At 38.7% G+C, this 27,986-nt stretch overlaps 1 protein-coding gene across 1 annotated transcript in view; it reads left to right on the top strand.

Annotated features, from left to right (window-relative positions):
• LOC140732683 (cytosolic 5'-nucleotidase 1A-like) overlaps window positions 1-27,475 on the top strand; it is a 95,430-nt gene extending 67,955 nt beyond the window's left edge. Inside the window, exons 7-9 of the mRNA XM_073055367.1 lie at window positions 8,643-8,928; window positions 23,562-23,650; window positions 27,227-27,475. Of these exons, the coding sequence (XP_072911468.1) occupies window positions 8,643-8,928; window positions 23,562-23,650; window positions 27,227-27,475 (624 nt within the window). The remainder of the gene's footprint in view (window positions 1-8,642; window positions 8,929-23,561; window positions 23,651-27,226) is intronic.
• The last annotated feature ends 511 nt before the right edge of the window (window positions 27,476-27,986 follow it).

The following is a 27,986-nucleotide window of genomic DNA, read 5'->3' as shown; positions in this document are numbered from 1 at the left end:
GAGAATGATCTTGGGAAACTGAAAGGTCCGAAGGTAAATTTTCTTCTTATCATGTCCACGGACAGTCTATACATGGCCCAGCCAGAACTGGACACATTTTTGCACCTTGTTGTTGAATTTGGTAGGATCTGCAACAGTACAGGTTTCCTCTAGCGATGGGCATTGCAAGAGATGTTGCATAGTTTGTGGCTCAGTTCCACATTCACAAGTTGTCGGGCTGGTTGTATATCCCCGTTTGCTTAGTGACACCTTTGAACGACCTACACCAGCCCTAAGTCTGTTAAGGCACTTCCAGGTTGCCCAGTTGCAATTAGCTCCTGGGGGAAGGCTTTCATCCGGTGGAATTTCCATTGTTAGGGGCTATTTGAGACTGGTGAGCCGGTCTTTCCACAAGGTGATGCGGGCTTCAGATGGGGTTGATTGTAATGGAGCAACACTGTTCATGAAGCTCTTCCTTGACTTTAGGTTTATGACCACGTAGAGGGTGCCTCTCATCTGATGTTTGACGGAGTCGTTCTTTCTTGCTGGCTGCCGTTCTTCTTCTATCAGGGGGAGCGATACCCGCCAGGATATATAGGCTGTTGGTGTTTGTTGGTTTTAAACAATCTGTGATGTCGGCAGCTTGCATTCAAAACAGCCATTTCTGGCTGGTTGCCTGTGACTAGTGGTGTCCAAAAGGGGTCTGTGTTGGAACCAATTCTTTTTATGTTATATGTCAATGATTTTGAAATTGATAGCTTTATTGCAAAGTTTGCAGATGACATGAAAGTAGGTAGAGGGACAGGTTGTTTTGAGGAAATAGAGAGGCTACAGAAAGACTTAGAGAATGGGCAAAGAAATGGGAAATGGAATACAGTGTCGAGAAGTGTATGGTCATGCACATTGGTAGAAGAAATGAAAGTGTTGCCTATTTTCTAAATATAGAGAAAATACAAAAAAAAACTGAAGTGCAAAGGGACTTGGGAGTCCTTGTGCAGGATTCCCCAAAGGTTAATCTGCAGGTGGAGACTGAGGCACTCCTTTCAAGAGGACTAAAATATAAAAACAAGGATGTAATTTTGAGACTTTATAAAGCACTGCTGAGGCCTCACTTGGAGTACTGAGAGCAGGTTTGGGGCCCTTACCTTAGAAAGGATGTGCTGAAACTGCAGAGGGTTCAAAGAAGGTTCATAAAAAAGATTCCAGGAATGAATGGCTTCTCATATGAAAAGTCTTTGATTGCTCTGGGCCTGTATTCGCTGGATTCCAGAAGAATGAGGGGTGACCTCATTGAAACCTATTGGATGGTGAAAGGTCTTAATAGAGTAGATGTGGAGAGCATGTTTCCTATGGTGGGAAAGTGTAGGACCAGAGGACACAGCCTCAGAATAGAGGGGTGTCTTTTTTTAGCAGAGATGTGGAGGAATTTCTTTAACCAGAGAGTGGTGAATCTGTGGTGTTTTTGCCACAGGCAGCTGTGGAGGCCAAGTCTTTATGTATATTTAAGGCAGAGGTTGATAGATTCTTGATTGATCAGGGCAAGAAGGGATATGGGCAGAAGGCAGGAGATTGGTGCTGAGAGGAAAAATGGAGTGGCCATGATGAAATGACAGAGCAAACTTGATAGGCCATATGGCCTAATTCTGCTCCGACATATTATGGTCTTATGGTTTTGCTTTGATTGCAGAGCTGCAGGTTTTCTCATCTTAGAGTTAATTGGGACACCCTTTCTTTGGCAAGTCCACATCAGACATGTGGAGTGTGTTTAAAGATAATTATTTTATCGGAAGGACGGGGTTGGAAAGATAAGAGAACCTTCAATGTCCAGAAAAGTGATGAACTTAGTCAAGAAGAAAACGGAAAAGTATGTAAAGCTTCAGACATTATGAACAAATGAAGCACATGTGGATTATCAAGAAGGCAGAAAAGATCTGAAGAAGGAAATTAGGAAAGCCAGGAGAGGGTATGAAAAGTCCTTGGCGAGTAGAATTAAGGTGAATCCCAGGGCACTCTATATAAACATCAAGAGCAAGAGGGTAACTAGGAAGTGGATGGGACCACTCAAGGTTGGGGACATTTGCTTGGATGTGGAGGTACTTATTGAGTAGTTTGCTTCAGTATTTATCATGGAAAAGGACCAGGAGATCAGTGCTGAGTGCATAAATACTCATAAATAATAATGAGTTTTTGCTACAACAAGTGTATGGGACATTGGAAAAATGTTGAATTTCCCAATGGGGATGAATAAAGTATCTATCTATCTATCTATCTATCTATCTATCTATCTATCTATCTATCTATCTAAATACATTAGGGCATTTAGATGTCAAGGAGGAGGAAGTGTTAGGCCTCCTAATGAGTATTAAGGTGGATGTCCCCAGGGCCTGGTGGGATTTACCCCTAGTTATTGAAGAAAGCAACAGACAAGATTGTTGGGGCGTTGATCAGTATCTTTGTGTCCCCTCCAGCCAGAGGCAAGGTCCTGGAAGACTTGTGACTGGCTAATATTATACCTGTATTTAAGATAGATAGATAGATAGATACTTTATTCATCCCCATGGGGAAATGGGGAACAAGGGAAAATCCTGGGAACTGTAGACCAGTGAGTCTCACATCAGTTGTAGGGAAATTCTTAGGGATAGGATATTTGAGTGTTTGGAAACCCATGGCTTTAAATAGGGAGAGCCAGCAGGGCTTTGTGAGTGGTAGTTCATGCCTTAGCAACTTAATTGAGTTTTTTGAAAGGTGGTGAGAGAGATTGTTGAGGGTAGGGCAGTGGATGTTATCTACATGAATTTTAGTAAAGTGTTTGACAAAGTCACTCATGGGAGGCTAGTCCAGAACATTAAGATGCATGGGGTCCATGGCAAATTGTCTGTTTGGATTCAGAACTGGCTTCTGCATAGATGACAGAGGGTAATGGCTGAAGGGACTTATTTGAGCTGGGGGTCTGAAATTAGTGGTGTTCAAATGGGATCTATGCTGGGACCTCTGGTGTTTGTAATGTATTTAAATGACCTGGATGAATATGTAGATGGGTAGGTTAGTAAATTTGCAGATGATACAAAGGTTGGTGGTGTTGTGGTTAGTGTAGAATACTGGCAAAGAATACAGTGCCATGTAGATTAGTGACCAGTATGGGCAGAGAAATGGCAGATGGAGTTTAACCCAGATAAATTTGAGGTGTTGCACTTTGGTGGGGCAAATGCAAGAGGACAGTACACTGTTAAGGGCAAGGTCTTTAACCATGTTGCTGATCAGAGAGATCTTGGAATCCACGGTCATAGTTCCTTCAAAGTGTCTACACAGGTCGATAAGGCAGTTAAGAAGGCTTATGGAATGCTTGCTTTTATTAGTTGAGACATTGATTTCAAAAACCAAGAGGTTATGTTGCAAATTTATAAAACTCTGGTTAGGCCACATCTGGAGTATTGCGTACCATTTTAGTTGCCACCCCCCCCCCCCCATAGGAAGGATGTTGAGGCTTTCAATAGGCTGCAGAAGAGGTTTACCAGGATGCTGCCTGATTTAGAGGGCATGCGCTATCACGAGAGGGTGGACAAATTTGGGTTCTTTTCTCTGGAGCGCTGCATGCTGAGTGGAGATCTGATAGAGGTTTATAAGATAATGAGTGACATAGATAGAGTAGACAGGGGTACCTGTGTCCCAGGTTTGAAATGTCTAACACCAGAGTGCATGTATTGAAGGTGAGGGGGGTAGGATCAAAGGGAATGTGAGGGGTAAATTTTTTTACTCAGAGTGGTGAATGCCTGGAATGTGCTGCCTGATATTGTAGTGGAAACAAATACATTAGAAGCTTATAAGAAGCTTTTCAATAGGCACATGGATGTAAGGAAGATGGATATGGACATTGTGTAGGTAGGAGAGATTAGAAATTTGGGTGTTATTGGTTTGCTTTTTAGCTGGTTTGGCACGACATCGTGGACCGAATGGCCTATTCCTGTGCTGTTCCGTTCTGTGTTCTAGAAAGAAGAACAGCTGACAGAAGACCTATGTTACGTGCTTCTAGAAATTGCAAATAAACTGCACATCTCCATATTTATGGAACAGCAGAGTATACAGAGCAATAAAGCTCTTGCTTTATTTGGCTCTTGAGGAAAAAGGTATGACAGTCCTTCATGGAGAAGTTCAATCACTGCCGGCAGTTTTTTGCACCTGAAATGACCACATGGAATAAATGAGAGCCATGATGGCATTCAGCAGAGCACCCTGTGTGCAGCCAGGTTTGTGGCTGCAGCAAGTAATGATGCTGTATGGCAGCTTAATTGAAAGACTGATATACTGTCCTTTGTCAGGTTGGTAACAGAGGAATGCTTCCAGGGCACCTATTAAGATTAGAACTTACTGAGCAAAATCTCACTGTTGTGTAAGCTACTTCAGCTTTCTTTGCTTCCATTCTTAAACCAAAGCTGACTAAAACACCCACAACAGACAAGTAAAGTTAGTCCACTACCAGTTAAAGATTGCTCTTTTAAATCTCACGAGTCAGTAGTTGCATGGAGCTAACAGACAAAAATAAAACTGAAGAATCTTACATCAGAATCTTAATATTACAATCAAGCAACTTGATTATTTGTTCCTCTGTAGAATGATGCTGCTTGCATAAATTACAGAACTTATTTCCTATTCCTAATTGCCCTTGATAAGATGCTGTTGAGCCTCCTTGAACCATTTCAGTTTTGTTTGGTAAATAATTGGATTACAAAGAAAGCACGGCAGTGCTTCTACTTCCTTAGAAGTTTGCATATATTTGGAATGTCACATAAAACTTTGACCAACTTCTATAGGTGTGTTGTGGAGAGGATATTGAGTGGATTTATGATGGCTTGGTATGGTAACACCAATGCCCTTGTACGGAAAAGCCTACAAAGGTAGTGGATATGGCCCAGTCCATCACTGGCAAAGCCCTCCCCACCATTGAGCACATCTACATGGAACACTGTCACAGGAAAGCAGCATCCATCATAATTGCCCCCACTCCACCACCATCTAGGCTATGCTCTCTTCTCACTGCTGTTATCAGGAAGAAGGTACAGGAGGTTGCTGACTCTCATGACCAAATTCAGGAAGAGTTATCACCCTTCCAACCATCAGGCTGTTGAACCAGAAGGAACAACTTCACTCAACTTCACTTGCCCCATCACTGAACTGTTTTTACAGCCTATGGACTCACTTCACATGACTCTTCATCTCATGTTCTTGATATATTTATTTATGTATTTATTTATTTATTATTTTTCTTTATTTTGATGTTTGCCAAGTTTATTGGGTTTTATTTTGCACATTGGTTGTGTTTGGTCTTTCATTGATTCTATTGTGTTTCTTGTAGTTACTGTGGTTGGCCTTAAGAGGAGGAACATCAGGGTTGTAGATTGTGACATATATAGGTTTGTACTTGGATAATAAATATATTTTGAACTTTGAATCCTGTTGAATTGGTACTTTTGGGATTTAGGCTCAGTAATAACGTAGGAATGATAATGGATTTCCAAGTCAGGATGCTGTGTGATTTGAAGGTTATGCTGTTATAGATTTGGAAGGTGACATTGGAGTATGTTGGGTGAATAATTATACGCAGTTCACACTACAGTCAGTGGATGCTGGTGGTGGAAGAGATAAATGTTGAGTATTGGATGTGATTCTATGATTCTATGACTCTGAGCAGTCAGCACATCACATTACCCTGGTTAGTTTTGAGTTTCTTGACCAGCGTTGGAGCTTCATTCTTCCAAAGCAGCAGAGGTGATTCCATCATGTTTGCCATCTTGTGATGGTAGAACGGTCTAGTAAGTGAGGAGATGAGTCACCCGTATTTAAGTAGTCACAGTATTTAAGTGTTTTGCCCAGTTTACCAATAACAGAATAAGTGCCATTCCCTCCAGTACTCAACAAAGGCAGTACTTTTGACTGTCAAGAGTAGGTGGTTAGATACTCATTTTCTTGAGTATTTGGTTAGAATTTCGTTATCTACAATCTGTGTGATGTGTATGTTATTTCTCACATAGCAGAATATCTGAATATTGTCCTAGTCTAGCTAGATGGAAGCATGGTCAGCTTCATTTTCTGGTAAGTTACAAGTAGTAACAAATCACAGTGAACATTACCACTTCCAGTCATTTGGAATGGAAGTCACTGATGAAGCAGCTGAAGAAAGTTTGACTTAGACCATTGACCTAGGGGAACATCTACAATGATGCTTTGGTCTGAATCCTTATGAGGCACTGATCAGACCACATTTGGAGTATTGTGAGCAGTTATCTAAGAAAGGATGTGCTGGCATTGGAAAGGGTCCAGAAGAGGTTGATGAGGATTCTCCCATGAATGAAAGGGTTAGCTTATGAGGAGTGCTTGATGGATCTGGGCTAGTCTTTCTAAACACTCATGGGTGTTTAGAAAAATGAGGAGGGATTTCATTGAAACCTTTTGAATATAGGGAGACTAGGACTAGAGGGTACTGCCTCTGAGTTCAAGGATGCCCCTTTAGAATAGAGATGATAAAGGATTTCTTTGGCCATAGAGTGGTGAACCTGTGGAATTCATTGCCACAGGTGGCTGTGGAGGCCATGTCATTGAGAGGTGGGTTTGAGAGGTGATCAAATCAGCTGTGGTCAAATAGCAGAGTTAAATCAGCTATGGTCAAATAAGAGAGCAGACTCATTGTGCTAACTTGCCTAATTCTGCTCCTAAGTCTGATGGTCTTAAAAGATGGTTTACTTCAAACAACAGCAACCATTCTTTTATGTTTTGTAGGACTTCTGAAAGTGGAGAGTGTTCTCTTCATTTCTCATGGCTGCATGATGATATACTTTATTAACTGCTCCTTGATGTCAAGAGCACTCATTGCCACTGATATGTAATGCTTTTGTCCATGTTTGGACCGGATGTGTAATGAAGTTTGAAGTTAAATAGTCCTACTGAAATCCCATAACTAAAGAAGACAAATTCTTCAGTAGGGTTCTTCAACTATCATGGATTCTTTAATATAACAGGCTTCAAGATTATACTTCTACACTCAAGGATATTTAAACGAGGCAATCAGTTCAACAAGCATTAGCCCATTTCTAGACCTCCCTGCATGGACAAACACAAAGGTGCCTCATTTGGACATTTATGTCAATATCTTAATGCCTAAATAATATACTTTGTTTAAACCAATATATTGTTATAATTTTATATTGGTGCTTGCTCTGGATATTTTTGATTCCCTTTAAATACTCAGACTGTTTCTCGGAAGTCAGGACGGACAGCATAACATTTCTTAAGTATCCTCAGGAGTACATCAGTGTATGTAGAGAGATTTTGGTACTGAAGGTTTATTAGAATCACTGTACTCCTGCAAGCCAGGGTGTCATGACACTGCTCGCATCAATAGGCAATGTCCCAATTCCACTTACTACCTTGCTAAACTGAAAACAATAGCACTAGAATGTAATGGGCTCAATTTCAAATATTGTAATCTAATTTATACTAAAAAGAGTTTGTTGAAAAGTTGTATAAATATGATCAGTCACTATAGTTAATTCAGATGAAAGTAAAGTTGTTTTGTTTGTTTATATTTAGATATGTTAGCTCATGGTAAAAGGATCATGCTACATTTAAAAAAATATTAGTGTGTTGATTTTTTTGGACCTTCTCACTGGGAGAAGTTTTGTGCCAATATAACTATAAGTGGATGCCTTTTGGGATGCAAGAAGAGTTGGGAAATGGCTTTAGATAGTTTTTAACTAACTTTTATCTGTACCACAGATCTTTAATGTAAGTATTGATTATTTTTCATTCTGACAGCGATGTAGGTTTGGGTCCTCAAATGGTCTGCATGTCTCATTACTGGGGGCAAAGACATTCCAAGTGTGTAATTCTTTCTTCTTGGTCCACAATCTCTGGCAATCAGCAAATTTCCTGGGTCAAATGGAATTTCAGCCTTCTCTTTCCCATGCCACTACCCAATATTCCAGAGTGAATTTACAAGTAGAATCTCGTACCTTTGGGCCTTCACATATTTGTTGTGTATTTTTGGACCCCCGCACCTGACTTCCTCTTAAAAATGCTACAGAGGCAAATGGAGCATTACCCCCATTATATCATCACAAAGTTTAATTACATGATTTTGTGAAACACTTCTATTTGTATAAATCTTTCAATGTTGAAGGGGAAGAATTTCAAAAGAACAATCTTACTTTAACCTTTGTTTTAAATGCCTGGAAACGTTATGAACATAATTGGAAAAGAATGGGTTCTACAGAATTGAAGTAAATATGTTAGAATGAAAAGAAGAGAGATAAACATTTCAATAATGCAACAGGTTTTAAAGAAGTTTCCATAACTCTCGGTAGAACTGGAATTTCTTCCAGAAATGACTCTGACTGAATTGAAGCAAAATTTTTGTCCCAAAGGAAAAGGATATGTTTATTGTGAAATGTAAGGGTTGATTTGATACATCTATTAAAAGATACACCTAATTGGAATTCAGAAAAAACTCTGAAATTGTAACTGTATATTTAGCTGGGAGGTGGGATTGGTGAGTAAGAGAAAGAGTTGTTGAAAATAATGGAATATAATTGTAGCACAAGTTGAATTATCAAACTTTGGAAAATATGCACTCGTTGTTTCTCCAAATTGTAATTCACCTGTTTCACAAATAGGGCCCCCTCGTAGGATTTTTGGAAGCAGTCGGAAAACTCCAGAAAAAGTTCTATGTCAAAAATGAACGTAAGGATTGCCCAATTCGAGTATTCATGATCATAAAAAAGGGCGGTTCTGCTGTTGGATTAAAAGCTTTGAAGACAATTCGTAGCTGGGGGCTGGAAGTTGACGAGGCATTCATCTTATCTGGCTTATCTGCAACGATACTTATGGATAAAATATGCCCACATCTTTACTTTGATGAACAGGCATTCAACCAATCAAATGTAGCAGTTGGTACACAAGGCAAGATCTGTTAAGGGCTGGAATAATTCTTCATGTCTTTTTTAAGAACACCAACTGTATACAACAAGGAAAATTAAAGCTACAATACAGGAAGATTATGTAGCTGTGTGTTTTATTATGAATTTTAAACAGGCTCTGTTAGGATCAAAAATAAATAAAATTAATAAAATTTATTATCATTGCCTTTTAAAATAGAATTTTACCACTGTTGAATTTGCATTTGCTGGCTGGTTACATTAATTGCAAAAATGATTACCAAAAAATACTCAGCTATAGTATGTAAATATTGGTCCTTTTAATCTTAAGTCCTAGTGAGAAATGGTGTTGCTTAAGTTGTGGTGTTGGCCACCTTAAACTTTTTATTACTTCTGTCTAAGTTAGAGTTGCTATGAAATTTCTCAAAAACTCATGCTTGATTTCTTTTGAGGGTCAGTTTTAATGTGAATTGGTAATTGTTTGCACGTGGGAGTTTGTATGATTTGCAAGAAGGGAGCTTTATTATAGTGGTCTATGTTGAAAATTAAATTTAGTCTTCTGAGATAATATACTTTCATTAAAATTTTAGGATTATATTGATTCTCCATTTAGAATTACTTTAAACCTGGCATATTTAAAAGCTGAATTAAGTAAAAATTGATAAAGTATATGTCATAAAAGTCATTCTCCAACATTAACTGGATATCTGATTTAAATATCAAATAATAAGATATAAGTTCAGCACAGCCAATAGCCCATGTATATTCATGGTCCAAAGACTATATCAGGCACCTAAGATACAAATAACATTGTTTGAATCTCAAACATTATGTAGCTCTTTCTTGCTAAAATCAAAAAACAAAATTATTAACGCTTGTTGGATAGATTTCAACAAACCTGAATACTATGTGAAATTTTAACAGCAATAATGAAGCATAGCCAATTTCATATCAAAATGCATTAAGACTGTACCAAGCTATAAACTACCTTGGAGTATATGATTCATGATCCACTCTGTTTATTTTTAAAAAGGCAAAGTATTTATCATTTTGAAATGAAGTCATGACAAAAGTGAAAAAACAACATTGCAATATTGATCCATCTAATCTGTCTTTCAGAACTACAGATTCCACACTGAAGAATCAGAAATATGTTCAGTGATTTACTAATTATTACAGGAACTTCAATATATAAAATATTTCAAAGGAATATTATTAAACAAAATTTGATACCAAAAAGCATATGAAGAAATTCAGGTAGTTTAGTCAAACATGGAGATTTTAAGAACCCTTTGGAAAAAAAGGAAAGAGAGGGACAGTGATGGAGATTTTTAAAAAAGGAATTCTGGAGCTGCAGACCTTGGTGGCAAGAGGTACTTTTGCCAATGATGGAGCTTTTAAATTTGTAAATGATGATGAGGTTAAAATTGCAGGACCACAGATAACTTGGTGGAAGTTAAGATGGAAAAGATTATAATGAAGGTTTGGGGGAGAGGGGTGATGAAGTTTCAAAACAGGATGAAAATTTGGAACATTGAGGTAATTATTAAACCAGTTGCAAGTATAATTCAGGTGGTTTATTAGTAGTGCTTGAACATGATTTAATACAAGTTTGGACCCTGGCAGCAAGGCTTTGAATGACCACTTGTTTATGAATGGTAAAACAAGGAAGTCAGACAAAGACTATATCAGAATAGTCAAATATAAAAGAAAGCAAGGAATGGACAGGGTTTTGGCAGATGAGCAGGCCCAGGAGTGATGGCAAGCGGTGTTACAGAGTTTTAACTTGGAAGCAATTGGCCCAGGTAATGGTATGTGATCTAAAGTTCATTGTGGAGTCAGGTATGCCACCAAGGATTTAAACATTTCAATTTTTATTTTTATTTAAGGATACAGCATGAAACAGGCCTTTTGGTCCACTGAACCGTGTTGCCCAGCAACCTACCAAATTAACTCTAGCCTAATCAGAGGACAATTTACATTGACCAATTAGCCTTCTAACTGGTATGTACTTCTTTGTACTGTGGAATTAAACCAGATCAAACGTGCACACAGGAAGAACATACAGATTTTCTTACAGAGGATGGTGGAACTGAACTCGAAACTTCAATGCCCTGAGCTGTAATTGTGTCCTGCTAATTACTGCACTGCCATGGCACGTCTGGTGCAGCTTCCTACATTTGTCAGGGAGTGGATAGAATCAGTGGCCAGATGTCAAAGGTGTTCTGTTAAGTCTTCCCAAAATATTATTGGAAGAATCCTCTGCTTATGCAGTAGCTGATGGTTGGATAAGCAATATGACAATTAGTGACAGTTGATTAATTGGTTGATGTGATGGATGGAGCTGACTGTTATATATAGTACAGAGTGGCACTATGTATTAATGATGTTACCAACAGTAGACTTTGGTTGAGAGGGCTAAGGATAACTTCTTGGAGAATACTGAAGTTAATAGTGTAGGAGAGGAAGGGGAATCCCTGGCTGCTGATTCCTGGGCATTGCTGGAATTGGATGAGTGTATTCACACTCAACTGGAAAGTACTGGAGATGCATTGAAGGTGGAAGCTATTGAAAATCATGCCAGAGGCTGCAGACCAAAAGGATGGAACGAGATATTCATTCCATCATGATCCCACAGGATATCAATAATGGCTTTCATGACACCTTGGCAACTTCTAGTACAACTTCTGTACAAGGAATTGCTAGTGACTTTGCGCAAGACACTAAAATAGGTGGTATAGTGGGAAATTAAGAATCTTGTTGAAAATTAGAGTGGGATCTTGATGAGCTGAGTAATTGGAACAAGGAATGGCAAATGGGGTTAAATTCAAAAAAAGTGTGAGGTGCTGCATTTTGGAAAGTCAAATCCAGTAGAACTTTCACAGTGAAGCCCAGGGTACTCTGAAATGACGTAGACAGAGGGATCTTGGAGTGCAAATACGTGGCTCACTGAAAATGGAGTCATAGAGTGGTGAAGAAGGCTTTTGGCAAGCTGGCCTTAATAAATCAGGGTATTGAGTATAAAAGCTGGGAGTGCATGGCATTAGGGTTAGACTGGATGTGGTGAGGCTGCATTTGGAGTACTGCATTCAGATTTTGGTCATTCGCTATGGGAAAGATATTAAACAAGAAAGAGTGCAAAAAATTTACATTGCCAGGACTGGAAGGAATGGTTAGAAGGAGAGGTTGGCTAGGTTAGGAGTTTGTTCCATGGTGTGCAGGAGACTGAGTGCTCATCTTTCAGAGGTGTATAAAACATGAGAGAACTAGATATAGGATGAATATACGATCACAGTGGATTCCGGTTAATTGGGACACATCTGAATCAGAACTTTTTGGCCAAATTCTGTGTCTGCCCCAACTAACCAAAGTTTCATGAAAATAGCTGAAAAGGTATAAAAATGACAAACTGCTCTTTAGCTGAGTAACAAGTTATGTATTTAAACAAAATAAAGAACAAATTTGAGCACTACCAATATTACTACAGTACTATAAAACTGTGTATTAGTTTCCAGTAGTTCATCCAGTGTACGCAGCCACGTCCTTTTGAATGATTGAAAATAGAGCAAAATTAGCACTGACACCTAGTGTAGATAATGGACTGCCTTCATACAATGCTATCGACAATGACATCCTCCAAGTCTTCATTTTCATTGTAAAATTCAAGATGCTTGTTGATACCTTTAAATTCTTCATAGCGTCTAACTTGTTGAAGTAACAAAATTATTTCCTTTTCACTCCCAGTGTCCCAAATAAACAAAGGGATTCCGGCGATTTTCCCGATTAACTTTTGTTCTTTAAGAGTTGTCACAAAAAAACGGCTGCCCTGATTAACTAATGGTCCAATTAACCAGAAACCACTGTACTCAGTCTTTTTCCCAGGGCTGAGGAATCATGAATTAGCAGGTATAAGAATTAGGGTGAGAGGGAGAAGATTTAAGAGGGACGAGCAGCAACTTTTTACACATGTACGTGGAATTAGCTAACAGAACAAGTGTTTGAGGCAGGTACAATAATAAAGTTTAAATGAAAATTGGACAGGTACATGGATTGGGAAGTTCTAAAAAATTATGGACGTGGGACTGTTTTGGTCTGGAGCATTTTGCTCTGCATGGACCAGTTGACTTCTTGTTCTTGACTTAAGTCTTCAATGTGACTGAACTTTAAACTGATCTGAATTGTGCTTTGAGAAGGTATCAGTGTATCAGTCAGCATTTTACTGTTCTTGTGACAATTATTTTCCATCTGCATAAAAAGTGAAAGCTAAGATCCTCCTATCATCTTTTAACATTAGCAGTACTGTCATGCACTGGATAGGTTTTTATAACCACAGCACTCACACGAATTATACAGACACTAAAAGGTGAAAATTGTGTTCCAGTTATCCAGATTCTAAATTTTCCAGTCCTTGTAAATTTAATTAAACTTTTTAATAATGACTGAATGTTTACACTGTTCATAAATGCTGTTTCATATCTGTTACATCTATTGTGCTGAATAAATTTTTGCAGATCAACACATTATTCTTTACATAATCAATAACAATTAAACAATATGCAAGGCAATCCAGTTTATTTTCTTCTGATGAACTGGAATTAACCATCAAAGTAGCAGCAAAGTTAATTACTCTGATGATCATTGCAGAGTAAATATTCCAGCAAGCATTATTAACATTTATCTCTCTAAATAGTTTTCTTTTTCCACAAATTGTGTCATTAGTTTCACAAATCAGCATTAAAAGTATTTGGGGCATTTTCCCTTAAGTACTCATAAACCTCATTGCAGTGTGATACGTTTTGCTGTTATATCTTCAATGTGTTTAGTTTTAAAGATTGAAATATTATTTTGTGAAAATACTTTAAATACTTTAAAGTATCTGGTTGATGATATAATTTCTGCCTTTCTCTATTTCTGCATTCATCCCCTTTGATTTATCCTCGTTCTCAGTCCTGCATGTGTTTATTCCTGAATTTTGAACTTTCATTGTTCAAAGAAGAAACGCTCCAGGTAGTCACACTCATTCAGTCCATGGATCCAGTTTCTTACTATACAATTATCAGTGTTAGGGTTGGAGTTTCCTCGTGGGGAATAATTATGACAGAGTAGTTGCTGCCGCATTGCCACAACAGAGCATTATAGTACGCAAATCCCTTGTCCATTCATCCTCCTCCACTGATCTCCCTCCTGGCACTTGTAAGCAGAGTAAGTGCTACACCTGCTCTGACACCACCTCCCTCACTACCATTCAGGGCCCTGAGCAGTCCTTCCAGGTGAGGCAGCACTTAACCTGTGAGTCTGTTGGGGTCATTTACTGTGTCTAGTGCTCCTGTTGTGGCCTATGGTATATAGGTGAGACCCAACATGAGCACCTAAGCTCTGCCAGAAGAAGGGGAAGCTCCCAGTGGCCACCCATTTTAATTCCACTTCCCATTCCCACTCTGATATGTCAATCCATGGCCTCCTTGGCCTCCTCTACTGTTGTAATGAAGCCACACACAGGTTAGAGGAACAACACCTTATATTCTGTCTGGCTAGCCTCCAACCTTATGGTATGAGCATCGATATCTTGAACTTCTGGTAATGCCCCCCCTCCACCCCACTTCACCATTTTCCATCCTCTTTTCTCTCTCTCCTTGTTTCCTTGCCTGCTCATTGCCTCCCTTTGGTGCTTCTCTCCCTTTTTCTTCTTCCACGGCCTTCTGTCCTCCCCTATCAGACTCCCCCTTCTCCAGCCGTGTATCTCTCACCAATCAACTTCCCAGCTCTTTACTTTCCCAGCCGGAAACGTCGACTGTGCTTTTTTCCCCTAGATGCTGCCTAGCCTGCTGAGTTCCTCCAGCATTTTGTGTGTGTTGCTTGAATTCCCAGCATCTGCAGATTTTCTCTTGTTTGTGATTATAGTCTGTTGGTCAGGATACCAAGGATCTAGTTAGAAAAGAAGGTGTGGAGTCTCTGGTTTAAGAGATTAGAGATGAGTTTTCTTAAAATTAGAGTATTGAAGATAAAGCTGTATTCAATAAACAATTGTCTAAGTAGGTGTCTACTGTTTGACAAACACTTCTTTAGTTGTAGAAGACCGTAAATATATATCATAGTCAGATAAACTTCAACACATTGCTGCATTGAAAAAGTATCAGTAGCTGACATTTCTAAAGCCTTCTGTGGATCAGAAGGTCTGGCTTCTGCTTAAGCATTTTGATCCTTCAAAAACATCTTCCAATGTGAAACCTATCCGATACATTATTCTGTATCAAAAACAGAAATAGATTTAATTGCATAAACTAAGCCTCGTCTCTTGTGAAATGTTAGCTTGCTGCAGTATCTTCCCCACCCACATCCTTCACCTTTTTTTATATCTTGCTCACAGCTTGCAGATGGTTGGATGAAAGCCAGAATCACAGTAAAGATGCCCAACACATTTTTTCTTCAGTTTGTTGTATCATGTTGCACACTATAATTGACATTTATCTGATAGTTTGCCACCTTTCCAAAGACTTTGGTAGGTCTGCATAAACTAGTCAGCTTGCACGCCTCAAAGTCGCTTTTGTTTGCCCCTTTCTCTGATCTCAACTTCAGTGACTTCAGGATACCCAGTGAAAGCAATGCTTTTAGAAAGAGAGAAAATAGGATTAGGGTTAAGACTTGAGGATAAAGATTAGCTTTATTTGTCACATGTACGTCGAAAAATCAAAATATACAGTGTAATACACTGTTTGTGTCAATGACCAACACAGTCCGAGGATGTACTGAGGGCAGCCCACAAGTGTCACCATGTTTCTGGCGCCCAAAACATATTAAACCTTACAAAACTTTATGTCTTTAGAATGTGGGAGAAAACCAGAGCACCCAGACAAAACCCACCTGGTCATGGGGAAAACATATGTCCTTTACAGATAGCTGTGGGAATCGAGCCTGTGTTGTAAAGCATTATACTTGCCACTACACCACCATGCCATCCAAGTAGATATTCGAACCTTTGAGACTTTTTCACCATTCAGACTGGTTGATTCTCTATCTCAATATCTAATTTCTGATTGCGACCCACTTCCCTGGAATGTGAAAATCTGTCTTGTTTTCTACTTAAATGTGCTCAGTAACGTGGCCTCCACAACCCTCCACTGACTCAGTCCTGAATGAGGGACTAGTTTTAGCTCCCCCTAACCAGAGGAAATGTACTCTCTGCATCCACTCTGTCACCTCTGGCAGAATTCGGTACTGTTCAATGAGATATTCTCACAGTTTTAAAGATCAGAATCACGTTTGTTATCACTTACTTATATGACAAGAATGTTGTTGTTTTCCAATAGTAGTACAGTGCAAAGGAATTAAATTACTATAAATTCCAAAATAAATTATGCTAAAAATAAAGAAATAATGAGGTATTGTTCATTAGGCATTCAAGAACCTAATGGTGGAGGGGAAGATGCTGTTTCTGAATCATTGAGCATGGTCTGCAGGCTCCTGTAACACCTCCTTGATGGTTGTAATGTGAAGAGAGCATTTCCCAGATAGCGAGAGTCCATAATGATGGATGCCATTTTTTTGAGGTACCTATTATCGCTGCCCTTGATGGTGGGAAGGGTTGTGCGTGTGATGGATCCAGCTAAATCTCCAACCCTCTGTAGTTTCCTATGATCCTGTGTATACCAGGCCATGATACAAGCCGTCAGAATGCTCTCTACCGTACATCTACAGAAATTTGTAAGAGGTCTTTGGTGCTATACCAAGTCTCCTCAAAATTTTAATGAAGTGGTGCTGTTGGCATGATTTCTCCATGATTGCATCAATATGCCGGCTGGAGGACGATCCTCAGATGATGACCCCAGGAACCTAAAGCTGCTCACCTCTTCCAACAATGACTCCTCAGAAAGAACTGCTGCATATTATCCCAATTTCTCCTTCCTGAAATCTGCAATCAGCTCTGGTAAACCCTGCTCAGTTGATCCACTCTTTATTTTGATGTGCTAGTCCCACCGTCCCTGGAAACAGATTGGCGAACAACTTGGATTGTCCATTGGCATAATGGAGTTAACATTGCAGCCAGAGTTTGCACATTGCCTTACAACGACCAAGAGATAAATAGGCATATAGCACATCATTGTGCCCATTGAGCAATTAGTGTTAGCTGGGAGTTTTCCTGAATTCTGATTTTGTCCCTATGGGTTTCCAGAATTAAGTTTGCTGTATTACTCTTCACTGATTAACTGTAACAGCTAATTGGATGCAAGTATTCGAAATCTTGAACCAGGGCTTGCTTTAATGAAAATCAATGGAACATGTTGAACAATGGTAAAAAGAATAATGCCCTTTAGTAGTTTGCCAGGTTGGATCTTTTCTGCTTGTTCCAAATTAAATCATTAATTGTGATATGTCTTTATAACTGCCAAGAGACAATTATAGAGAACTAATTTATAACATCTGTATGGCCTCCTTGTACCTATCGAACAAAAGCATGTTGGGGAGTTGCAATTAAAAGACAGTGAATGTGATTGAAGCTTCATCGGCTTTGACCAATTATTTAATTAATGCTAAGTTGGCAACAATTTTTTTTAATGATTATTTGCAAGCTTCTCTTTCAACAAACTCTTTTGTTAGCCAAGTACCACAGCCTTGTAATTTACTGATTGTGACTGCAATCAGTTAAGAAAATGAGAACAATCTGAATTTGAATCAGACTCGTGATTCACTTGTTATCCTAAGGGAAGGATTGTCAGAAGCACTTAGATTCTTCAGTGACTCGGATTGCAAAATGCCAGCAATACAATAGACAAGAAAATATTCTTTCTGGTGTACATATAAAGATTAGATGGATCTCATATGGTGCAGATATTCATACTGTGAATGATTTTCATTGATTTCTTGAAAAATACAAAAAAGGCATTGTTCCAGGAGTGATGTTTGCCCTGAGTGGGGTAAGAAACTCCTGGAAGTTATTATGGCAGAAGTCACCATGCACAAATCCCTGAAGGCCGTCAGAAATAGACTTAGATTTTGAAAATATGGGCAGATAATCAGATGCTTACAGAAAAAAATATTTGTCTGCATACACTTAAAAAAGTAGAATAAAAGTGAAAAGACAGCATATGGTTGAATTTCTATGCACGTTGCTTCTCTTTCCATTGTCAGTATTGCACTTTATTATTTGAATCTCAGTTATATACAAAAAAATAAAAACTCCAAGCATTATTAAGCACATGGCAGATTAAATTGGATAACGCTAGAAAAGTTGTGATGGGGACACAATGAATGACTTTACCTTGCCCCCTCAATCTACTGCAGACAGTGCCCCAAAGCTGATTGCTCATTAACATAATTTTATTGTCAAGCCAGGGGTAAGTAAACTGCTGATTGCTTGAGCACATTGCCTTGGTGCGCGATATCATGAGAGACTAGAAACAGTCTGAGCTGATATTAAACCAAAGTTGGAAGTTCAAAGTAAATTTATTATCAAAACCATATATGTCACCATATACAACTCTGAGATTCATTTTCTTTTGGGCCATTTACAGTAAACATAAGGAACACAATAAAATCAGTGAAAGACCCCACCCAACAGGATGGACAACAGCCAATGTGCAAAAAACAACAAATTGTGCAAATACAAAAAGAAAGAAAAAAAATAAAAATAACATATAAATAAGCAATAAAATCAAGAACATGAGATGAAAAGTACTTGAAAGTGAGTCAATAGATTGTGAAAACAGTTCAGTGATGGGGAGGGGGTGAGTGAATTTATCCTTTGGTTCAAGACCCTGATGGTTGAGGGGTAATAACAGTTCCTGAACCTGGTGGTATGGGTCCTGAGGCTCCTATACCTTCTTCCTGGTGGCAGCAGTGAGAAGAGAGTATGCTCATGTAGATGTGCTCAGTGGGGTTAGCTTTATCCATGATGTACTGGGCATATCCAATCCTTTTCGTAGGCTTTTCCATTCAAGGGCATTGGTGTTTCCATACCAGACCATGATGTAACTGGTCAATAAACTCTCCACCACACATCTATCAAACTTTGTCAAAGTTTTAGATAACATACATCCCAGTCAGCACCATTGAAAGGGAAAGCACATTGTGGTTGCAGCAAGTATTGGAAGACTTTCGAAACGTTTCTACATCTTCCTGCCTGAACACAAATGAGGTTACCCTAATTTTCCAGCGCAGCGATGGTGTCCATGATCAGTGGGATAGATTCTCTATCTTTAGATAGAAAATGGCCTTGCGTGCATGCGTTAAAGCAGCAATGGGAGCAGGCAGTCATAACTGGAAAGTCACTGCTGAATGGAGTACCATAATACACCCAGAAGCTTCTGTGGATGTTGGAAATCCAGAGCAATACACAAAAACTGCTAGAGGAACTCAGTAGGTCAGGCAGCATCTGTGGAAGGGAATAAACTGTCAACATTTTGAGCCTTTGATCTTGATGAAAGGTCTCAGTTCGAAACTGACTATTTATTCACCTCTATAGATGCTGTTTGACAGGAATTCTTCCAGCATTTTGGGTGTGTTTCCCTAATACATCAATACAATAAATTCTGTAACTTCACATCCTCACTCAAGCTCGTGAACTACTTCCTAGAATGCCTGGTTCACCAAGCAACAATCGGGCTTCATCAGACTAAGCACTCCATGGCTCACTCCCACATCTCACTCTGCCAGCTAATTAACCATGGCAAGCACCTCACCTCACCCAAAAGCCATTGCTTTTCAGTGGCAGACATAGTTGTAGAACAAAGTTGTGTACAATAGGCAAAAGCAGCAATACGGTATAATAGTGGTCGGTCTTTGCGACCACAACTTTGCACCTCACATACCTCCCCCACCCCCAACTTCAAAAAAGATCGTTCAAGCCATGAATCATGAGGTCTTGCCAGTCAGAGATAATTAAAGATGATGACATAATCATTTCTAATACCTCCTCTCATATCCACTTCTCTCCTCATCACACAAATTCTTAAAGTGTAAGATTGCATCTCTCTCTGTTTTCATAACATCTCAGAATAACGTTATCCTTGACTGAAGAACAAGAGATAAAATCTGAAGATACCTGATCTCTCATCCTGATACTTGGAGCAATCATCTCAAATACTGACCAATAAATTTCAAGATCCACTCTGTTGCACAGTGCTGGGGTCATCAAGAACAGTGTGGGGATATGTATGTTTTACTTTTGCACGGCAGCATTTTCTTTAGTTATAGTTCGCTCTTTTTATATTTCAGTTGCATACCAAGGGCCAGGTGGTGAGTTAATAGAACTTGGCTCCCAGTTGTATCGGGTACCTATCAACCTTTGTCTTAAATATACATAAAGACTTGGCCTCCACAACTGCCTGTGGCAAAGAATTCCACAGATTCACCACTCTCTTGCTGAAGAAATTCCTCCTAATCTCCACTCTAAAATGATGCTCCTCTATTCTGATTCTGTGTCTTCTGGTCTTAGACTGTCTCACCATAGGAAACATCCTCTCCACATCCACTTCATCATGGCCTTTCACTATTCGATAGGTTTCAATGAGGTCACCATTCATTCTTCTGAATTCTAGTGAAAGACCGTCAGACACACTTCATATGACAAGCCATTCAATCTTGGAATCATTTTCTTGAATCTCCTTTGAACCCTCTCCAGTTTCAGCACATCCTTTCTAAGATAAGGGGCTGGAAACTGCTCTCAATACTCAAGTGAGGACTTTATAAAGTTTCAATGTTACATCCTTGCTTTTAAATTCCAGTCCTCTTCAAATGAATGCTAACATTGCATTTGCCTTCCTCACCGCAGACTCAACATGCAAATTAACCTTTCAGCAATCCTGCATAAGGCCTCCCAAGTCCCTTTGCATCTTAGTTTTTTCTATTTTTCTCCACTTAGAAAATAGTCAACCCTTTCATTTCTTCCACTGAAGTGCATGACCATACACTTCCCAACACTATATTCCATCTGCCATTTCTTTGCCCATTCTCCTAATCTGTCTGCCAATCCTTTTGTAGCTTCTCTACTTCCTCAAAGTGACTTGCTGTTCCACCTATCTTAATATTGTCTGCAAACTTTGCAACAAAGCCATCAATTCCATCATCCAAATCATTGCCATATAAAGTAAAAAGAATTGGTCCCAACACAGACCTCTTTGGAACACCACTAGTCACTGGCAGCCACTCAGAAGAGGCTCCCTTTATTCCCACTCTTTGCCTCCTGTCAATTAGCCACATATTTATCCTTGCTAGAGTCTTTCCATGGGCTCATAGGTTGTTAAGCAGCTTCATGCATGGCACCTTGTCAAAGGCCTTCTGAAAATCCAAGTGCACAACAGTAATTGATTCTCCTTTGCCTAGCCTGCTTGACATTTCTTCAAAGACTTCCAACAGATTTTTCAGGCAAGATTTTCCCTTGAGGAAACCATGCTGACTACAGCCTCCAAGTACCTTGAGTCCTAATTCTTAATAATCAACTCCAACATCTTCCAACCACTGAGGGCAGGCTAACTGGCCTATAGTTTCCTTTATTCTTCCTCTCTCCCTTCCTGAAGGGAGAAGTGTCCCTGACACCTGGGACACTGGTAGTATCTTCCAGAGTGAAGCTGAATTCAAACAATTTTGGCACCCATGTCAGCCAGGTAATGGCTGAAATTTGTAGCAAATGTTTTGTGGAAGGAATAAATTCATAAATTCAGATCTCTCACCAATATTATTTCCTAATTTACAGTGGAGAATAGGTCCTTTGAGCCACACTGCCCAACAATTCCCCAATTTAATCCCAGCCGAATCACAGGACAATTTACAATGAGCCACTAACCTACCAACCAGTAAATCTTTGGACTGTGGGAAGAAACCAGAGGAATCCCACACAGTCATGGGGAGAACATACAAATTCCTTACAGACAGTGGCAGGAATTGACCAGGGTCTCCAGCACTGGAAAGTGCCATGCTAACCACCATGTTACCATGACGCCAAATTTCAGAAAAATTCAGAACTGCTGTATTACTAATTAAAAAAATAACTGCTGAAGTAAGATGTTGCACAATACTGGTAGAGAAACTGAGTGAACTTCTCAGACAAAGGACTTGTGTACCATTAAACATATGATATATTTAATAAAGCATAAGCCATACACAGCCATATACAAACATGGTCCTGAAGTATTTTCCAAATATTTTCCAAAATAGTAACCGCATTGAGAGGGAACATAAGATGATTTCAGTATAAAGCTTTTTTTTAAACTATTCTCAAGGGAGTAACAAAAGCAACTTAAAAAAGCATACCCTCATCCCTGCTGGCATCAACTCAGATTAGGGATTGAAAATGGAATTTTCTTTTCTCAGTGCCGTACCATGTCATGTTTTTAAATGTACTCATTGAGCCAGCTGGAGCGCGGGGAGACCTTTCAAACTACTTCCGATCATTTTAGGTCACATATAAATAGTGCTTCTAATCCATGATTCATTGCCTTATATGCTACCTGCATCGCTTGATGAATCATGCCTCAGGCTGAGCAGTGATTGCAGTTGGATTCCACAGACATTAACCAGGAGATTTAGCAGCCGCCACTGAGTTACCACCCTAGCAACAAGAAAACACAAATTTATAGCAATGCCTTTGCAATAACTGTTCTCCAAGAGGCTGATTACAAATAGAACACTCACAGAAACAACAGAACTGATCTGTATAACTTAAGGTACTCAAGCTAACTTTACTCAGTGGGCTCTTTATTGGGTTTGCCTGTACACCTGCTTCTTAATGCAAATATCTAATCAGCCTAACATGTGGCAGCAATTCAATGCATAAAAGCATGCAGACATGGTCAAGAGGTTCAGTTCAAATATCAGAATGGTGATTTAAGTGACCTTGACTGTGGAATGATTGCTGGCGCTAGACGGTGGTTTGAATATCTCAGAAACTGCTGATCTCCTTGGATTTTCACGCACAACAATCTCTAGAGTTTGCAGAGAGTGTGTGAAAAACAAAAATAAACATCCTGTCAGTGGCAGTTCTGTGGGCGAAGATGCCTTGCTACTGAGAGAGTTCTGAGGATAATGGCCAGACTGCTTTAAGCTGACAAACAAGGTGAGAGTAACGCAAACAGGTGTGCAGAAGAGCACCTCTGAAAGCACAGCACATTGAACCTTGAAGTGCCTGGGCTACACAGCAGAAACCATGAATGTACACCCAATGGCCACGTTATTAAGTGCAGGAAGTCCCTAATAAAGCAAGCACTGAACAGAAATGGAACCAACCTGGAGTTCAAATAGCGCCCAAAAATACGAGGGGTGATGGATAAGTTTGTGGACTAAGGTAGAAGGAGTCAATTTTTAAAAACCTTGCACATTTATTTTTCAACATAGTCCCCTCCTACATTTACACACTTAGTCCAGCGGTCGTGGAGCATACGGATCTTGAACATTCAGAAAGTGTCCACAGCAGGGGTGTTCATGGCCTAAGGTAGAAGGAAATGAGTTATACAGCTCTCTTTACATGCACATCCACATGCATTTCAACTCTTTGAGTGATTATGCAGAAAGTTTGAAGTTAATAACACATCAGGGTGATTGATAAGTTCATGGCCTAAGGTAGAAGGCGATGAGTTATTAACTTCAAACTTTATGCATAATCACTCAAAGAGTTGAATTGCATGTGCATGTAATGAAAGCTGTATAACTCATCTTCTTCTCCCATAGGCCATAAACTTATCAAATACCCATCTGTGGACATCTCCTGGAGGACCAAGATCCGTTTGCTCCACGACCGCTGGATTAAGTGTCTAAATGTAGGAGGGGACTATGTTGAAAATAAATGTGCTAGGCTTTCTAAAACTGACTCCTTCTACCTTAAGCCACGAACATATCAATCACCCCTCATATGTACTTCATTACTATGTCAACCCAAAATGGTATCATAACACCAGAAAAAAAGGTAAGGAACAGCTTTTGGGCGCAGGTGTATGTACTGACACTCAATAGCTGTAATAGCATTGTCAACCGTTGAGTCCCCAGGAAGCATGGAGATGAACAAGTCACCTGCACCTGAAGGAGCCCTTTACTGCACCGAGTCTCAGAGTCTGCTTCCCAATGGAAGATTGTGCTTGGGAGCAGGAGAAAAACACAATGTGTGAGCTGTTCATGATCCTTAAATTTATTTCTAAACAAATTATATATGTCACAGCAAACAAGTGACTTAGATCTGTTTCGTTTTACCCACTTTATTTGGAACCATCTTTATTTTTTAATGGGTTTTATTTTAAGATTTAATGAGGAACACAAACATTCTTTGACTAAATGTTGCAATTCAATTTCTTTTGTGAATTATTGTTGAGGGTCTGTTTTATTAGCACCACTAAAAGGTTACAAGTTTGAATTGACAGTTGTTTCCATCCACTTAACAACATGGAAATAATTATACACTAGTTACTAAAATTTCTCTAAATGGTACTCTACACATTGTACCTGTGACCTATCATTGAAGGCGCAATCATTTTAGGCATGATCTTTGCCAAAGCGTTCCCAGCATACATTAGATTAAAGAGTGGCTGATAGTTCAGCCAATAAGACTGAAGTATGTTGACCTAGAACATGATGGTCCTTGTGTCATGTTGGACATACACATCTCTTTCCTATAAGTAATGATTAAAAATTAAGAAGCTAAGATAAGATACTGGACGGTAACGCCTAAGCAGTTAAACACAGGACTTCATATTATCTATGCAGCATTGTCAACTTAGGTTAAAAAAAATGCAAGTATTTGATGCTGAAGCTGCAGATTCAATCAAAGGTGAATTCTAAACATGAGCATGGAAGATGAATTAATCCTATCTGATCTTTCCTACTTCATGTAATATTAAAAAGCAGCAGTATATTCTTCACACAATGCCAAGTATAGTTCCTGAAACTGGTTGGATATGTTCCCAGCCAGTACAGATTGCCCAGTAGATCACCCCTAATAAACATGTTAGTGTAGCAGGATCAGTTATAGCTTGATCATCTTTCTCTAAGTAAAGATACCAACATAAGAGTCAGACAAAACTAATCACCAGCAGCTTGTGAACTAGTGCTGGACTTGAGTTCCATCAGAATTATATGGCATCATAGTGCCTGACCTCCTTGAACTAATACTGGGTACAAGAACTTAGTGCCTGAGAGCCGGTGTTGCCTTTGACAAAAGAACAGCATTTAGACAACTACAGCAGCAAGTAATGTCAAAGAAACTGAAGTGTGGATTGAAGCTAATAACCTTGCAAAGACAGGAGTGTTACTTGACACAAATATGATCAGTGCAGGAATTCCTTAAATAAGTATCCTTAAATCTATTATTTCAACTACTTAATTAAACTTGAATTTTTTCAATTAAGGTTTGTCTCATACGGTTTTATAGTGCCCACTTCATTAAATTTGTGTGAAGGTCTGGATGTATGCAGATATATAAAATCATCAGATGAATCTCTTTCAGGACAGCAAGTTCCTGAGAGACTTTTCTGGTAACTGTATTTGGCATTAACTTTCAGCTTCTGATAAATATGAAGGAATTGTCTTTAAACTAATTTCCATGAGTTAAGTTATAAACTGGGCTTAGGCCAGTTCTTATAATAGCTATATTATAAACAAAATATACTCTTAAATTTCATGTGGATATAAAATGAAGCTTCCAAGTTTGAAATATTCTGTAAAATACTACATAACCTTGTTTCCAACGGAACATATTTAGCATAAACACGATGGACATTTGGTGCTCGTTTGTAATCAGATACATCAGTCATTTACTAACACAGTTAGGGGTCACTGCTATGTACATTAACATTCCTCATGCTGACTTTTGCTTTTTCTATACAAAGTATGTAACAATTTTAATATAGCTCTGAAATACCAGAATGAAAACAACCAACCATGCGTACAAAAGGAAAGGAAATCACTTTTTATATTTTATTTCTATACATGTTGTTAATTCTATGGCAGATGTTGGTATCTTTGATATGTTCCATTTTCTCCAACATGGTCTTGAAGTTAGGCATTTCAGACAATAATAAATTGTTCAAGTTTTAAAGTTAAACTTAGACTAATCTTTTTATTTTGTTGTGTGGAAACCAGAACACTCCACTTCTCTTAAATGTGGACTGAATTCCACATCACAAGAAATAAACTCAGAGCTTCACTGATGGGTTAATTGCTTTGCTGACCAATTAAATCACTTCTATTGATTTATCTATCTGCACCTACAATTCTGTGACTTTTTCATCCAATTCAGGTTCTTATTTTCTAAGGTGTTAAGTAATACTTTCATTTCGGACTGTTTTCCATCACATCCATCACCCTCAGATGTATTTGCTGCTGAACTGCTCCATCTTTAAGGCATTTTTGTATTGCTTTGCATTCTCTCTCACCATTAACTAGACCCTGCAGTTACATGTCATAAACTTTAATATTTTTACCTCTTCCTCAATCCAGATAAAAAATGTAAGCCATAAATAACTTGGTCTCAGCACTGATCCTGGTGGCTCGACAGATACTACCACCCATTAATCTGAAAAACAACTTTTTACTTGCTATTTTTTCCCATATTATTTCACATATTTATCCTTAAACCCACATGCCCTGTCATATATCAGAAGTCTACTAAGCAGTATCTTATCAAAGTCCTTTTCAAAATCTAAGTATTGATTATTCTTTTTTTCTCACAATTTCCTCTGTCCCTTCAAAAAATTCTTCCAGACTATTTAGGCATGAATTAGCCTTTCAGATCCAAGTACATTTTATTTCTGTACATTTCATTAATTTCATTTTGTGTATGTTTCAATATTTTTCCCTATTAGTGATGTTAATCTAATTCATCAACAGGATCTGACATTGCTCAAACTCTCTTTTTGTAATAGCTTTCCAGCACTCCCCAGCATAATATTGAACCTTCCATATATACTTTTGAATTTATTAGTTGCTTCCTAATTTTTTGTGAGTATATGTAGGAAGCCTGAGATTATATCCATTTTTAGTTTTCACAGCTTATTCTTCCATGGAACTGTGTTCATCAAAACAGAAAATCCTTCCAAAAATACAAGAGAAAAAAAAATCCTTACTGCACTTAAACTTCTGAGTGTAATTCTATGCCTATTTTAAATAAGCATTATCTTTAGCCTGGACTGGAACCATAATCGTAATGCAGAAGCATGGAGAGCAGCTTTTGGGCATCACAGGTAACAGAGTAACAAGGAAGGATAGTTGATTCCATTACCATTTTAAATTGAATTGGCCTAAAGTGATACGCTATAACACTAATAACATATTATCTTAATGCTCTCATTCTCAGAGATGTTGCAGCTAGTTTTTCTGAAGTTGTAATTGACCTGTTTCACAAACAGGACCCTCTCGAAGAATTTCTGGAACTACTTGGTGAAGTCCAACGAAAGTTCTTTGCCAAAAATGAACGTCAGAAATGCCCTATCCGAACATACTTAATCATGGTTGGAAATCCCTCCAACAATGGAGCAACAGTTTTGCAGAAAATTCGTAACAGGGGCCTGGAGATTGATGAAGCACTCTTCCATGTTGGTTCAATGAAAAAAGCACTCCTTAAGAAAATCCGACCACACATTTTGTTTAATATCTAGATGAGCGTAGCAACTGTCGTTTCCAGTAATGAAGCAGTGCCACCATCAAATAGCAGCAAAAGGGAATGGAGACTAGGAATCCTTTGATGTCTACTGCATAAATAAGAATAATAACTGAGCCTGTCAGAAGCAGTTCCAAGCAATAGCATGACTGGATCATAAATACAGCTTTCACCACATGTACAACTATCCGCTGACCTTGTATCTTCTAGGGTAAAACCTACTCAACATAAATAAAAGCAGAAATGTTGAAAATACTGAATAAGTCAGGCAGCATATTTGGAAAGGTATACATAGTTAATGTTTTTGTTTGAATGCAAAGAGACTTCATACCTACACCCTGCATTTTTTTAAGTTTCATTCTGATTTGACATATTATTTTGTATTTATTGCTTTAAGGATTAACATTTCTTAATTACCGTATAGTAACCGTCATGACTACATTTTCTGATCAATGATGTTGCAAATTTTATAGTTGGAATAATGGCATAGTATTGTGCATTAGTAAAGA

This window comes from Hemitrygon akajei, chromosome 9, assembly GCF_048418815.1.
Source record: "Hemitrygon akajei chromosome 9, sHemAka1.3, whole genome shotgun sequence".
Classification (NCBI taxonomy): Eukaryota; Metazoa; Chordata; class Chondrichthyes; order Myliobatiformes; family Dasyatidae; genus Hemitrygon; species Hemitrygon akajei.
This window is presented reverse-complemented; position numbering and strand designations above follow the sequence as displayed.